Below are 16,188 nucleotides of genomic sequence, written 5' to 3'. Positions count from 1 at the left end.
GATTCTGCTAAACGTTCCCAACAGACCCTCACAATACGTTTGGGTCTGCCGAGTCTGTCCAGCTTCCTCCCCCGCCATTGGATCCAGCTCACCACCAGGTGGTGATCAGTTAACAGCTCCGCCCCTCCCTTCACCCGAGTGTCCAAAACATACGGCCGGAGGTCAGATGAAACAACCACAAAGTCGATCATCGACCTCCGGCCTAGGGTGTCCTGGTGCCATGTGCACTGATGGACACCCTTATGCTTCCCTCTCACATATAAAATAAGATATGCTGCATGAGGCCAAGAGGTCTATAACACTGAGGTACACATACCAAGAAGTGAGAAAAATTTCTTGAAAGGTACAAATGAATTTCCTGTCACTTCAGCTCCTAATGGGGAAACAAGTTATGCTCAATTACTCTGTGGTATATATTAGACCTCCGCCACTTAGTGTGCCATGTCAGCCGCTCTCTGCTGCTCTCTTAGTATTACTCTGTGATTCACTTCATTACTGTAATAAGTGTTTTCCTTCTGGAGGTGGTCCTGAGGTCGGTGAGTCATAGTTTATTAAGGCCACATATGCTAAAGAAAAGGCACAGAACCAGATGCTTGGTCCATGATCAAAATCACAGAGTAGCTATTATTTATTCACAGAGCCTAAGCTACCTCGAAAGATGTTTTATAAATGACAGGAGGTGAGAACACTTGCTTTTTAGGTCTCGTCACTGTCAGTTCTGTTGGAAAGTGCACACCTGATTGTGAAGGAAAACTTAACATAAAGTGTGTTAGTAAGATGTTGGGCCACCAGAACAGCTTCACTGGACTTTGGTACTGATGTGCCAAGTGTCTGAACTGGAGACATGAACACTATTCTTCCAAAAGATATTCCCTCACTTGATGTTTTGATGATGCTCATGTATACTGCGGGTTTTTGAGTAGCCTGATTACTGTCGTGCTTGTAAATGCGTTATCTGATTTCGGCTGTGACCTGGTTCTTCTCAGTAACCTGGTCACTTCAGCGCATGTAAACCCAGTCAATAAGTAACTGGACAAGTAATCACTTATTCTGTGTCAGCAAGTTCAGTTCAGTCCAGACATTCCTCCCCAAAGCAACATTCTCTAGCTCCTACTGGGGGACCTCAAGTCATTCCCAGGCTAGATGAGATGTACAATCCTTCCAGCTTGTTCTGGGTCTACACTGGGGCCTCCTACCACTTGGACATGGAAAACCTCCAATGGGAGGTGGTCAAGAGGCATCCTACTCAGTTGCCTAAACCACCTCAACTGGTTTTTGACACAAAGGAGTAGTGAATCTATTTTGAGCTCCCTGTGGATGTCCGAACGCTGCATGTAATCTGTCTCTAACATTCACTTACTGATGCCGCTGTCTCATACATACAGACATAAATGATAGAGACAATAAGTAATAAAGAGAAAAACAAAGTTAAGGTCAAGGCACAGTTAACATCTTTTGGTACATTAACAAGCTGTCGCTCTCCTGAAACTCAGCTTGTATGTTCTTGTTCATTTTCCTGTTGCTCCCAGATTAATTTGAAGCTGCTGGTGGTTGGTACATGTAAGCAGGGAGGGACCCGGGGTTTTAAAACTGTGATCACAGTTTTTGAAAGCACCGGTTCAGTCAGTGGTCATGATTCCTAAACATTTAGAGTGTGTGAAGGATGAGTGTAAATATCCCAAATGGAAGCAGTTGATATTTTTATTCACAACTTTTTAGAGCTTTGCTGGACAGCCAACAGTGTGTCCCTTCATTAGCTGAAGGGGATCTGGGCAGGAGGGGGGGATGTTTTATGTTAATGTTGATGTCTGCATTTAATCAAAAGGTTGGCTAGTCTCATGCCATACACAACTTGAAAATCCATGACATGCTCACAGAGTGCTGTCTTAGTTCCTGTCCTCTCCACAACCTTGTCCTCACTTCCTCTCAGAAAAAAGAATCACATCAGGTTATATCAGTGTTCATTATAAGTACTGCTACACTGCATGTATACAATTTAGTAATGGTAATGTGATTTATTATTTATTATTATTAAGATGTACACTCACCAGCCACTTTAATAGGCACACCTGTACAATTGTATGTACTTCAGTGTAACACGTCCACCTTAACATCTGTGTTTATGAAGCTCAACATGTTTCAGTTTTTGGTGAAATTGTCATAAATGTGCACATTATATGTTTATTATTGAGGTCCTAGTTAAAGGCGATGTTGTACTGGACTACATTATATTCAGAGGTGTTCCTAATATTCTGATCCTCTTATGTATGTAGCTAGGGAGGACAAAAATATAGAGACCCCTCTAAATATAATGTAGTCAGTGCCATGTGTTGGCATGTGGGATTGATGTAAATGATGGAATTATTTTTTTAACTTTGGTAGCAGCATTGTCCGGCATCTACTGTAGTGGAATTTTTCCCATATAGTGTATAATCCATTAAGTGGGTTTATTTACAGTTTGAGAAAAGCCAATTGAGTCCAATAACGAATTGAATGCACTGTTGAGGCTGTCATTGTCAGCATCTACATGAATATTAAAGTCAGCCACTATGATTATTTTATTTGTACTAAGCACTAAATCAGTCAAAGTCTGAGAATTAAAAACTCTGAATAAGGAGCAGGTGGACGGTATACAATAACAAATAGAACAGGCTTTTGAGTTTTCCAGTTTGGGTGTAAGAGACTGAGTGAGACTTTCAAATGAGTTATAACTATGTTTAGGTCTAGGGTTGATTAATAGGCTTGAGTCAAAGATCGCTGCCACGCCACCACCTCGGCCTGTGTTTCGAGGGATGTTACTGTGACCAGGTGGAGTGGATTCATTTAGACTGACAAATTCTTCCTGCTGTAGCCATGTTTCAGTAAGACACAGTAAGTCAATGTGTGGTCACTTATCAAATCATTCACTAACAGAGATTTAGATGAGACAGATCTGATATTTAATAGTCCACATTTGATTGTCTTGTTATGTTGTTCTCTAAGAGGAGTGGTCTTAATTTTAATTAGGTTCTTATGAATAACCCCTCTTGATTTGATTTTGGGTTTATATAATTTAGGTGGTTGACACGGTCTCTGTGGGGTACTGGGAGTTTTGGGTGGGTAGCAGCTGCAAACAGACCGCAGAGTGTCATGTGAGACTACAATTCTGCGTCCTGGTCTCAACTCTGTTGTCATAATTTAGGCTGTAAAATAAACTCATCCAGATTTCTAGATATGAGAGGCTTTTATGGCCTACAGTATCAAACGCTGCACTGAGAACAAACAGCAGCAAAGTGAATGTTTTACCTTTAATCAGTGTTGTCGCAAATGTCATTTAACAAGTTAGTCAGTGCTGTGTAACGCCGGAGTGAAATCTGTCAAAAATGCCCTTTACATTTAGAAATGTTCAGCTTTCTTAATTATTTTTCTAATAAAAAGGAAGATTAGAGATCAGCCTGTAATTATTTAATACTGAAGAATTCATGCTGCCTTTCCTTAGAAAAGGCTTAACATCTGCAGGTTTCAAGGTTTTTTAGCAAATCCATTGATAAGCGGCAGACAAAAGGGTTTTACTGTTTGTAATCATATATCACAGACACTCTACTGTAAATTATCCTGACCTAAACCCCATGGTGCTCAACCACAGCCATAAGTATAGTGTGTGGTTCTAAGATGGATAATTGCATTACTTGTTCTTTTGCTATTGTACACAGTATGACAAATATGTGAACACCTTTTTTATGAAACTGAATCCATCACTTCTCCCCCTTGGCTGCAAGGCGTTCATGAAAATAAAGGATTTCATCTGAAAATGCCTTTGTCAAGAAAGAATGTTCCATGTCTGTTGTATAATGCAGTGTTAAAATATTGCTCCCAGTCATGCTGTCAGGAAAACTGAAAATTGTATTGCTCTTGTTGAATGAATGAATCTCTTGGTCCATACATTTGACTGTCATCTTGGAGCTAATATGAGGAATTGTTGTGGAGTTCATGTTCATAAATCCAGGCCAATCAAAAAGTGATGTTGTGTGTGTGTGTGTGTGTGTGTGTGTGTGTGTGTGTGTGGCCAAAAACAACATGTCACACATTTAGAAAAATGGCCTGATGATGGCTTGTTGACTGAAATGGTCACTTTTACTCCTTTTCACTGTACCACCTTTCACACACGGAATACATGTATTTTTTTAGCATCTAAATGGCCCCTTTGCTGCTTTGTCGGTGTGCGGGCAGTGTGTCTATGTATGCGACACATTATTTTGGAGCTGGTTGCAAGAAATGTGAGTAAAGCTACACCTATGGGTGTCCCAGCTCCACTTAGTCTATTTCTGTATCTGAAGGAAAGGTGATTTGGGGGGGGGGCAAAGCAAACAGTGAAGGTCTCAACACTCAAGGTAAACATTGCCCCGAGTTTGAACTACACACCTTCAGCCCTACAGTTCTCCCCCACACTCGTACTCTCCCTCTGGGTCTTATTCCTGCTAACACCCCCTCAAGCAGGCCCAGCTAAATATACGGCTTATCCCAGGGCTGTCTCATAAATCAGAAAGGAAAAGCACTTCTGACAAGGTCTCACCTCCATGACCAACAGCCCTCAGCCAGCAGCTTTGACTTGCATGTGGGGACTGGGTTGGAATAAATGGACTAATGGCTTTTCAGAGTAAATTTCCCAATTATCACCTCAGAGGATAATACAATTATTTGGAAAATTTAAAACCATTTTAATAAATCTGATTTCTGTGAGTGCCTAGCCCTGCATCCCTACTAACTTCACCCTTCAAAAATGAAAAGTCTGCTTTGCTTAAAGATTTGACAGTTTAAAGTTTTATAGCGCATACAACAGAGCATGGAAATGCGTCCTTCAGTATGACGTTGTTTCATTCAGCAAAATCACTGAATTCAATATTTCTAGAATGTCAACGAGTTTAAACAGACTCAAGCTATTTGTGGCTTTATTATGCTCAAGCGCAGGAACCAGAGGAGAGCTGTAACTGCAGCAATATTCAAAATAACACATTCCCTGGAGGAAACAGTTTAAACATTTGAGTATTGCCCAGTATCTCTTTCTTCTTTGGTTTAGTTGTTTTGACTTTGTTTATTCATCCTTGTCTCGAAGCGCTGGCTTCATCCTGTGCTGCCTTAATTTGTTCCCAACAACTGTGATTCCTCAACACAAAAGAATGAAAGGAACTCTTAATGAAAAACACAATTTGTTCATCTTGGGCATGAGTCAATTACTAGGGCAGCATTACCGAACACGCTTCGTATTTTGTTTCTCAAGTATTCAGAGGAATGTCCTATGGAATAAACGGAAAGGATGTATTGATTCTGACATGTTTATTTTCATGGCAAAGACAGTTTGGGTTTCCAACAAGAACAGCACATTCAGCTTTTGTTGTCCATGTGTTTGTTGGATTGCTCCCAGTAACTTTTATGGGTGGATTTTTTTTTAAACAGTCCTTTGACAGACAGATGATTGTAGTTTGTGGGTCAGGATTTCTTCTATTATTTCATTCTTTGGAGCTTACACCAAACGCACTGGAAATGTGGGAGTGTTGTTTATTTGACATGGTTTTTCACTCTAGGCAAACAGGTTGCAAAGGCTGTTAAGTTATTGTTCACATCGTTAGTGATGTGATGCTAGCTAGTGTTTAACTTGTGCCATGATACAGAAGTTAAAAGTTATTAGTGATGTATGCATCAAGATGCATACATCGATAAGCCCTAACATTATGGCCACAGAAAGGTGAAGTGAATAACATTGGTTATCCTTTTACAGTCGTGGGGGGTATATTGGGCAGCAAGTGAACATTCAGTCCTTGAAGTTGATGCATGGAAGCAGGAAAAAAAGGGCAAGAATAAGAATCTGAGTGCCTCTGACAAGGGCCAAACTGTGATGGCCGATTACTGGGTCAGATCATCTCCCACACTGCAGGTCTTGGTGGGTGTTCCTGGTCTGCAGTGGTTAGTACCAACCAGCAGTGTCTAAGGAAGGACAGACAGTGAACTGGTGACAGGGCATGGACGCCCACAGCTCACTGATGATGAGGTTGACCTACTGTAGACCTTTTCAAAAGATTCCACTTTGAATCTTTGTTAAAAAGGTTGAAAATCAGAAATACTGTACATTGGTTTCTATGAAGAGAAACATTCAGCGGCTTTAGTGATGATATCAAACATAGAGTGGTGAGACTGTTGAATTTGTCTAAGAACTTATCTGTAACTTGTCCTCACCACCACAGTTTTCACTCCTGTTACATAAGTTTTTCACAGAATGGTCGACACACGTGCTCTTCCTGACAGTAGAACTATGGAAACAAACAGATTCACAGAAGATGCACAGTGAGCTGCAGGGTGACGAGCGCCAACCAACTGCTGCTTTGACTCCTGTCTACACAGTACTGGGCACGTGGTCATAAGGTTATGGCTGATCAGTGTATGTAGTGGAGGTTTGCCAACTTACAAAGACTGCTTGGAGAAACATTTTCGAGGATGGAGCAGTTAAACAATTTCACTGGTTTTACCAAATACAAATGCTATTTTGTCAATTTTAAACCCCATCAATGCATAGCCCATTACTCCATCATGCTATGTATCATAACATTGCAGTCAAATAACTAAAGAGATACTTAGCCCAGTATCTGGTGCTGCTGTTTTGCACCTAACAGTTACCTAAAGCAGTAACAACATCAAAATGTTTGGGATGCAGATTTGACTTTAGAAAAAAAAAAGGGCAGAATTGTGTTGAAAATGTAGATTTGCACTATTTCTTCACTGTGGGGGGAAAAAAAAATCTCACAGCTCTACAGGTTAACCTTTCAGCTGATGTGTTACGCTGTCAATCTTTGAGTCATAATTACCGTTTCTGACTTAAGGGGTGTCTGAAATGTGTGAGCCTTAGATAGAGTTTGCGTGACAGACTGGATAGATAAATTAAACTTATAGAAACATTAACAACAAGATGAAAAATGGAATTCTCAGTCATGAAGAATACTAATTACCTCGGAGATGTGGCACCAAGAAACCTGACAATTAGACAGATATTTTGTTGTGATTAATACCTCCTCTACTGAGAACACTTCTTCACACAGCCTCTTTTGCTCTTATCCTGGAAGACAGACTGTAAGCTGAAACAGCCCAGGCTGGCTGTCAGGAGAATTCATATTGTTCTCACATAATATAAATCAATACAGGGCTCCCGGAGCTCCAGCATGACCAAAAAGCTTTGTGGAACCTTAGCAAAAGATTGAGCCACAATTGTCCCAGGCACTATGTTGTTTTGTTTGATTGTTTTTTTTACTAAATGTTACACAAATACTGTATAGTCACATAAAACCTAATGAATAATTAACAGAGTGATAATGCTCTTTGAAAACACTTTAGCTGGTATGGTTTTATGGACAGCCCAGTGTTGATGCTCAGCCTGGTATCACACAGACATTATCCATTTGATGGTTTTTATGTGCGATGTCATTCAGATGTAAAGGCTGTGGGCCGAGCAGAACCGTGCAGCCAGCAGGAGAAAAAACTGTGCAGTGGTTCGTAAGCAAACGCAAACCCTGATGCTAGGAACCTTTTATTTGGCTTATGCACTCAGAGAGCGTTTTCATTCACGTGAGTGGGCAGCATCTTTGAGTCTTCTAATTATTGTTATACATCACTGTATTTGCCCCCTGATTTACACCATTCAGTTCTCTCTGTTCCACTGTTATTAGAGACATGTCTGAGTTACGAGATATGGTTACTATAGCCAACCCTGAAGTTTTAGTTATGGCTACAAATTTCAATGATATTTTCTTACTTGCTTGACAGAACCCAAAGTTCTGGTTTCACTTTGGCTCATTGTTTGCAAACATGTAACATACTAACATTAGCATTTAGCTCAAGGGCCTCTGTGTCTAAGTATAGCCTGCCAGAGCTACTGCCTAGGGTGCATAGGTTCTCTGTCTTTTTAAACCTAAGCCTTGATTGAGACACTTAATGCTTTTCATATGGTCATTAAGCGTCACTGGAGCCTCTGCAAATGTTCTAGTGAAAGGTGAAACTTGTGTCACAGCAGCATCAACACTGGCCTCTTATAATAAAGCCTGACCATGCAGCTTTGTGCATGTCCTAGAGTAATATCAGCATTAGCAAAATAGTATTATATTTACCCAATGGTTATGTTAGTTTCTGTGTTGTTATAGAGATTTTCCACAGTGTTGTGCAGTCTACACTGTCATTGTCCTCCTTTCCACCTCAGACTTCATGTCCTCCAGGAATAGCCAGATATAGCCAATATGCTAAGCTCAGGGGCTTAGGTTGCAGGTCATTTCCCAGTGGGATCAGCTAGCTCCTGCAGAGGTTTTGTGATAAGAGTGGATATTGGAAGCTATGTAAATCTTGTTAAGATGCCCTTCCCATGTGTGCAGGGGGGGGTAATCCTAAACACCTGGGATAGTTAACTGGGATGTGATGGGATTTGGAGCTCTGTAGGACCAACCTCACCATACCCCTGGTTCAATTCATTTACATTCTCCTCTCTTCACGTTCACTCCTTCATAATCCAAACCCAATCTAGCAGCTTCACAACAGTTGGCTTTTATACTGAGCTGTTTTATCCCAATTAGTTATTCAGGACCACAAGTAGCCGTGTAAAGTTTTTGTAGCTTTGGTTAGTCTGGACGTTACCATTCTTCTTGAATTTTAGTTCTTTTTGAATGTGGTAAAGTGATGTATGTTTTTGGTCTAATGAATATTGCTACTCAGAATATATTTTTATGATTTTATTGGTCAGATTTTTAGCCATGGCTTTAAAGATCCTGCTCTGTTGGTTGATTAACTACGTCTCATAGTATCTGCTGGATGACTGTACAGTGTACCGAATGACATATGTGTGTATAAATATATATATACACATACTGTATGTACAGCCTCACACCATGGTTGTAGATTCTTAGTCTTGTTTTTGTTTCAGGCCAATCAAAGCTGAGAGCCAAAAGCCAGTTTTCAAGGCTTTATTTTGGTGAGATGCAGGAACTGAGAAGACAGAAAAGGGATAACTTTCAACAAAATTCTGGGTTTTTTGCCTTTCATGCTTGGTAGCATACTGTAACTATGGGTGCCACAAGGCTTAACTAGCTTAACTAACTTCATTAATTTATTTATTTACATTTGTTATTCAAGTTGTCAGATTTCCACATGTTATTTCAGAATTCCATGATCCTTTTCTTGGAGCCAGATGTGAAGTTAATCAGTTAAGGGTCACTGCAGTACAAACATTGAGTGTGTACAGTATTTACTTGGGATTATAAATTCAAGGTTATTTTTCATTATGGTGCAAAGGTTCTCGAACATTGCAGCAATTTAACTGCAATAACCTCAAAGTTATGGCAAAATGATCCATATTAATTTTCAGTTTTCTTTCTGCGTATCTTCGTATTTGGTCATGCATTCTGAGCAGCAGCAGAATCAATTACATGATACATAATATAAAAGTGGCGTCATCATCACGGATGTTACAGCTATGTCAACTAATCCCTCCTTCCTGCTTTCTCCTTTCTAGATGTGGATGAGTGTGCAGAGGCGCTTGACAACTGCAGTATCGATGCCATCTGCCAGAACACCCTGAAGTCATACAAATGTATCTGCAAGTCAGGCTACAAAGGAGATGGCAAACATTGTGAAGGTAAATGTCTTAACGGATTAAAGCACTCATTTTCGCATGTTATTTGGAGGCAAAAACTTTTGATCCAGTTTGTGGGAGCATGGGGAGGATTTTTGGAGTAAATAGAACTCCAAGCTACATTTCTCATGCGGATTTGCCTTATCTCTAAGAACGTAAACACTTGGGCCAGTGACAGGTTGGATCAGAGCTTTTGTCTCACTTAACATAACTTATTAACTCCAGAAGAGAAAAGCAAGTTGAGGGAGCAGGCGACTGATGGAGGCAGAGGAAGAGGAAAGCCAGGTGCAGAGTGCTCCTCTGTGACAAGATGAAATGAAGCAGTAAATTTCCTACACATGTTAGAGGAGAGAATTAAGATAGCGGCTGAAATGGCAGTCTGAGGTCCTGCCAAGCAGTCAGGGATATTTCCACAGCCTGAGGCTGACCTCGTACACCGTGAGACATAAGTCTGTTGTTCTAACCTTTTCAGTGCTCAGAGCCTCTGGATCATTATATTCCACAATCTCTTTTAGTATTATTACAAAACTGTATTTCACAGTGTCACTTTTTCCCCTGCTATTATTATTCTTTCATTTACTTGATGCAGTGTTTTTCATGGCTTTCTGCTTGTAGGTCATAAAAGTTTGCTTTATTGACTCTGTTGTAAAATATGTGCAAGTTCGGGTTTCAGTTGAATTGACGGTTAACTGGTGGCTTCTCAAAGCTGATGCACTTGAAAAAGCAACAGTCAGAAGCATTGCTGATAAAATTTAAAAAATACAAAGTTTTAGTAATTGGTAACTTTGAGGAAGATGATGTCTTCCTGCCTGTTGAATGTAGCCTTGTACAAAAAAGTTGCACCTGGCCAGCACTGATGTGTTAAAAAACAGGGGGCAGCAAAAAGCATAAATACATACAATAATAATGAAAATGGAAAGCATTGTCATATTTCCACATTGTGTGTTGTTGAGTTCTCATGTTCGTCGACCTTAAAGCATAAGGTTGGTCATTATTAAAAGTATTTTCAACATTCCCCATACAGAAACTAAAACGACAGTGATTTGTCTCTGCTTATGATTAATGTTTGTCAGTCCTGGGTTACCTTATTCGACTGTGCCATAGACCTCCATTGTTGTTTAAAAACAGTGAAAATCACAGCAGTGAAATGTACCGATGTACCGGGCGACATGCTTCCTCAGACCCTGTCAGAGGCTTTTTCCCCTGATTTCACGTCGAACCAACGATGGACCGGTCGGACCTCGTGGGTGAGAGAGACCACTCTGATTAACTGTTCTGCTTAGTGAATCAATGCATGAAAAGAGACTGGTACAGGTCTTCTGGACCACGCAGCAGTCGTCCTACTTCACTGCTAGTTCTTTCATGTAGGCTTGGTGTGTCTCTAAGAGCTCCTCCAGCCTGCTTGTTTGTGCGCCCAACAGTTCTGATTAGAAGTTTACGTTTTAGGGATTCATATAAAGACTTGTCCAATATAACTGTAGCTGTTCCTAAGATGTGTTCTCATATGATGTTATCACCAAATGGGACACTCAACTGTGCAGGTCTTTATTAGGTTTTTCTAAGGGCTTTAACCAGAAAATATGATAAATAACAATTCCCCAAACATCACCATGTAAGTAATTTTCTGTTTATTATTTCATTTTGTATTAATTGTAATATGATTTTAAATTGGATTTGTCAAATTGTTGTCTATACTGTCTTGCATTTTATTTTATATCAGAATCTTGTTTGCAAATCAAACGAAAAGCTGTTACTCATATTGTTATTGCATCCGTTATGTTTTAGCTGTGGAATTAAATTCATGATTTGTTTTTTTATTATATACACTTGATTAAAAGATAAATCTACATACAGGAACTATACAAGAGGCAAAACTTTAGAGTTGACTTGGTAGGAAGTGACAAGCACTGAATAAACATATTCAGAGCTATTGGAGGAGAATCACTTTGTGTTAACATGAGGTGGGTGTATTCAGGTTTAGAGCTGAGTAGGAAAGCGATGGGCGATTGTGTGCTGTGATCAGGGATCGACAGAGATGTGAGAAGTAGAGAATCCAGGAGCAGGACAATGTTTCTTTGTTTCAGTCCCACTCCTCTGCTGTCAAGTCCAATTAAGCCTTGAATGAGGCATCCTCATAGAGGAGCTGAACGACCAGGATCATCGGCTCTAAATGGGCCAATAAGTGCTGAATGGAAGTGCACTGTGTTCATAATTCACCTTGTCTGGGTCTCCTCAGCCTGGGGCCCTCAGCCATCACCATAACCGTAACAGACAACTCCACTCAGGTTGTCATACCAGTTTGGACTCTTCCTTTGTCTTTGTACCTCTATTCTCTCATTTATTCAAGATTTTTGAGATTTTTTTTTATTGTAAATTAACTATTTGTGCAGGACATACAGAAAAATTGAAATACTGTTTCTTTTATTTATGTCATATTTCTGAAGTGTTAACAGTAGATACTATACTGTTGAACTTTAGGGTCAGGTTGATTTGTTGCTCTGAGCCAATATTTCCCTTTTGTTACATAAGTACTGGCTACCAGTCAGTCTGTGATGTCAGTAATAAGTTACATCCTTTAGCATTAAATGGCGTAATTCTTCTCTAACAACTTTATTTTCCTTTTGCGGTTAAAGTTTCCCAAAATTGTTTTTTTTTTTTAAATAAATTCTTATACTTCACTACTAACCTGCCGTCCGACTAGGGCCGATCTGTGTGGAGTTTGCATGTTCTCACTGTGACCGTGTGGGTTTCAGCCAAGTATTCTGGTTCCCTCCCATAGTCCAGAAACATGCAGTTTATGTTAACTGATAACTTTAAATGGTCATAGGTGTGAAAGTTTACACCACACAGCTTGTCAAGAAGGCCCAACAGTAGCTGTACTTCCTGAGGAGGCTGAGGAGGTTCGGCATGTCGCCTAGGATCTTTAGCAACTTCTATAGCTGCTTCATTGAGAGTATCTTGACCAGCTGCATCACTGTCTGGTATGGCAGCACTACTATGGACCGCAAGCACCTGCAGAGAGTGATAAAGACTGCGGAGAAGATCACCAGGACTCCACTGCCCTCTCTGCAGAGCATTTACCACCACAGGGTGCATAGGAAGGCTGTCTCCATCCTCAAAGATCCCACCCACCCCCAGCACGGACTGTTCTTACCCCTGCCCTCCGGTCAGAGGCTCAGAAGTGTGAAATGCAGGACCTCTAGACTGAAAACTTTTTTTTTACGACTGCCATCAGACTCCTAAAGAGCTGACTCAGGATCTACCTCATGTAATTCCATCTGTACTGTTTACATACTCATTTTGCACATGCATAATTGCACATTCACTGCTGAGTATTTACACTCCACTGCTCCCACGTAGCATATATTCTTTCTGCATTGTATTGTGTTCTTGTTGTATTTTTATTTGCTCCCTTCACTTGCTGCTTCAAAGTGCCTTAGATTTGTGATTTTACTGCCTATTTAGATTTGTGTTACTGCTCATCTACTTTATTTCACTTGTATTGTGTTCCATTCACGTGGACGGCAAAGTAAGAATTTCATTGCACAGCGAAACACATTTCGTAACTGTGCATATGACAAACACCTTGACCTTTGACCTAATGGCTATCTTTCTCTACATTATGTTGCCCTATGATAGACTGGCAGTCTGTACAGGGTGTATTTTGCATCTTGCCCAATATCCAGTCCCCTGGGGACCCTCAATGATAAGAGGTTATAGCCAATGGATGAATGGACTTTAGCTCTGGCTTTATTCTCTGTGTCATGGTAGAACTGTTACCATGTTAGACAACATTTCAAATGCTTTCACATCCTCCCGGCAATCTTACTAGGAAAAAGAAATGTGTTGGCACTGATCAGGCAACAGGATATTAAATATGGCATAATAGTTTGACTGTTGGTAATAGACTTTAAAATCTAAATGTCAGTGAAGCTCTGGCATTTACCCAAGTTATATCAGGAACAGGTGAATCAGCTAATTACCGCAGCTGCTTTCTCATTCCAGTTTACCTCATAAGTGCTCTTATGAAAGTAATAATGGAACAAAACGGGTCGGTTATATTCTCTAATATTGTATTAAACAGCTTAATTGCACTCGCATTCAACATTTTATTTTGTTGCAAGTTAGCTGAGAAGATCAATACCACTGTTGGGTCCATATGGTGAATATGAAGCTGGGCCTGGTTATCATAATCGGCACAAAATCTTACCTACCAGTATCTTGTAAGCTCAGTAATCATTACATTATAAATTGATCTTGTATTTAGTGTTTGGTTTTTGTATAGATTAGACGCACATGGTATGACATATTAATCAGTGAGCTTTAGAGGTCCTGATAGGTGGATTTGGTCACCTTCAGACAGGACCCAGGCTTTATGCTATACTAAGCTAACCAGCTGCTGGCAGTAGCTTCATGTATAATCGATGCGAGAGTGGCATTAATCTTCTCATCTTCAATTGTCTGCAAGAAAGAAAAGAAATGCATTGTCCCAGAATTGTGAGCTTCATTTAAGACTATGCGTGCATCCTAATTTGTAACTGGAATTTAATGGTTACAAATTGTTGAAATACCTGTTCTCATCCTTGTGTATCATCTGTCTGCAGATGTCGACGAGTGTGCAACTGAATACAACGGCGGCTGTGTCCACGAGTGCATTAACATCCCAGGAAATTACAGGTGCACATGCTATGATGGCTTCCGCTTGGCACATGATGGGCACAATTGTCTAGGTGAGTGCGATATATGTGCTTAAAACAGCATGTGTGTTAAAACACATTTTTTCCATACATTTTCTGCAGCTTGTTCAATTATACAGGAGGGTGTTGTTATAGGGGAAAACGTATACATTAAACTGCACCTGCCAGATGTCAAGCGCCGCCTGACATAACCCATAAGGTTGCATAAATTCTTCTCTCTGCATGTGTAATGTCACATCACAGATGGTAATGTATGTTTCAGGGCTGAACTGAGCTCTTATTATACTCCTGCATTAGATATTAGCTATTTTCTCATTTCACATAGCAGATATGTTTTCACAAAAGTTAAAAACATACCTTTTTTTTTTTAATTAAACAAATCTAACTAAGGGAGTGAATTTATAAAGATCCTGAGCTGGGTGCGCTGAGTGATCCATCAGCTGACTGCACTTTCCCATGGTTTAGTATTTCACTAAATGTGCCATTCATATGGGCCTCACAGAGAACATACTACACTTAAGAGTTTTTCCTGCTGCTGGGAGCTGCTAAACATAACCATCAGCCACCCACCCCCTTACTTTGTCCTTCTCTCTTCCTTTCCCCCCCCCATCCACCCATTTTACATTCCTTTTGTTTTGTTTTGAAACCCCCAAGTCAGACCCTGCCACTCCTTGGTAATCTTCTCCCTCTTGGCTCCAACCTCAGCATGATGCATTTCACTTGATATTTGAAGCCAGCTAACCCTGGCGTGTGAGTGTTTGTAGAGGAAAGTAGTAGGTAGCCTGCTACAGTGGATTTCACATTCAGGTGAAGTGATGACAGAAAAACTTATCAGCACTTAACAATGATTCACTGTGAAAGGGCACACAAGGCAGCACACTCATATCAGTCCCACATTTACTGGAAGAACTGTATGTAATACTGTGATTAAGGTACACTGGAATGGAAAACACTTTTTTAGATCGATAATAAACCTGTTCAGACTTGATGATGCCACCATGTCTCAGATTCTCTCTTTCTTTCCCTCTTGCTGGATTTCCATCCCTTTCTCTTCTCCTCTTACATTCACTGTCTGTCTCTGCCTCTCTCCTCCTCTTGTATCTACTTTGTAAAGCGAGGCTATTTTCCAAGCCATTTAACAATGGCATTCAGTTGTGTGTGGATCATTTGCTATGTCGTGGATCAGCTCCTGCCTTGCGTGCAGGTGTGTAATCACGATATATGGTTGTGTGGCTGCTGCTGTAGCATAGTAACAGTTGTGCCCATCGATCCCTTTGGTATAATTTGTCATAGTGAAACAAACACAAACATGGAGAGAGCTTTCAAGTGTTTTTTTTTTCCCCCATGTTTTATTTTATTTTCCCGCAAATGACCTGTATATATAAGGGTAGAGACTTCTCTGCTGGATGGCAAATATGCAGCTGTCAAGTACAAATCCAACTCTTACCTTAAGATCGTGCTTTTCTTGAGAATTTAACTCATTCTAAGGCCCCTGCTCTGCTCTGCTAAGAGAATAATCCTCAGTACAAACACGAGAGGAAAGGAGGAGTTGGAGCTGAGGTTTCATATTAAGGCCCCAGTTTCCTCTTCCAGGTTTAAACTCATTTTTGGCCCCTGAGAAAAGATTAGTCCCCTTGGCCTTGGAACAGAGAGCCTAAGCTCCTGGTTCCCAGACAAGGTCAAACCCTCACGGCCCTTATAGACCAGATGTGCCAGAGGCGTCAGACCAGGAGATACTCACCTGATTATCAAAAGTTCACGCTGAGTTTAGAGTCTGGAGATCTTTAAGGTGATTCTTTGGATTTGCTTCATGTTGTTTTTTTCACAAAGCTCCAGAGATTATTTTATTTC

The 16,188-nt window shown here is 40.4% G+C and overlaps 1 protein-coding gene across 4 annotated transcripts in view; it reads left to right on the top strand.

Annotated features, from left to right (window-relative positions):
* scube3 (signal peptide, CUB domain, EGF-like 3) overlaps positions 1-16,188 on the top strand; it is a 73,021-nt gene that overhangs the window by 9,739 nt on the left and 47,094 nt on the right. For all 4 annotated transcript variants that reach the window (XR_002275720.1, XM_020610676.1, XM_020610675.1 and 1 more), the window contains exons 2-3: positions 9,521-9,643; positions 14,245-14,370. Coding sequence is in view for 3 of the 4 variants with exons in the window: in XM_020610676.1 (XP_020466332.1) it covers positions 9,521-9,643; positions 14,245-14,370 (249 nt within the window). In the remaining variant the exon portion in view is untranslated. The remainder of the gene's footprint in view (positions 1-9,520; positions 9,644-14,244; positions 14,371-16,188) is intronic.

The sequence above is a fragment of the Monopterus albus genome, unplaced genomic scaffold, assembly GCF_001952655.1.
Source record: "Monopterus albus unplaced genomic scaffold, M_albus_1.0 scaffold106.1, whole genome shotgun sequence".
Lineage (NCBI taxonomy): Eukaryota > Metazoa > Chordata > Actinopteri > Synbranchiformes > Synbranchidae > Monopterus > Monopterus albus.
The sequence above is the reverse complement of the archived record's forward strand: the minus strand, read 5'-3'. Positions and strand labels throughout refer to the sequence as shown.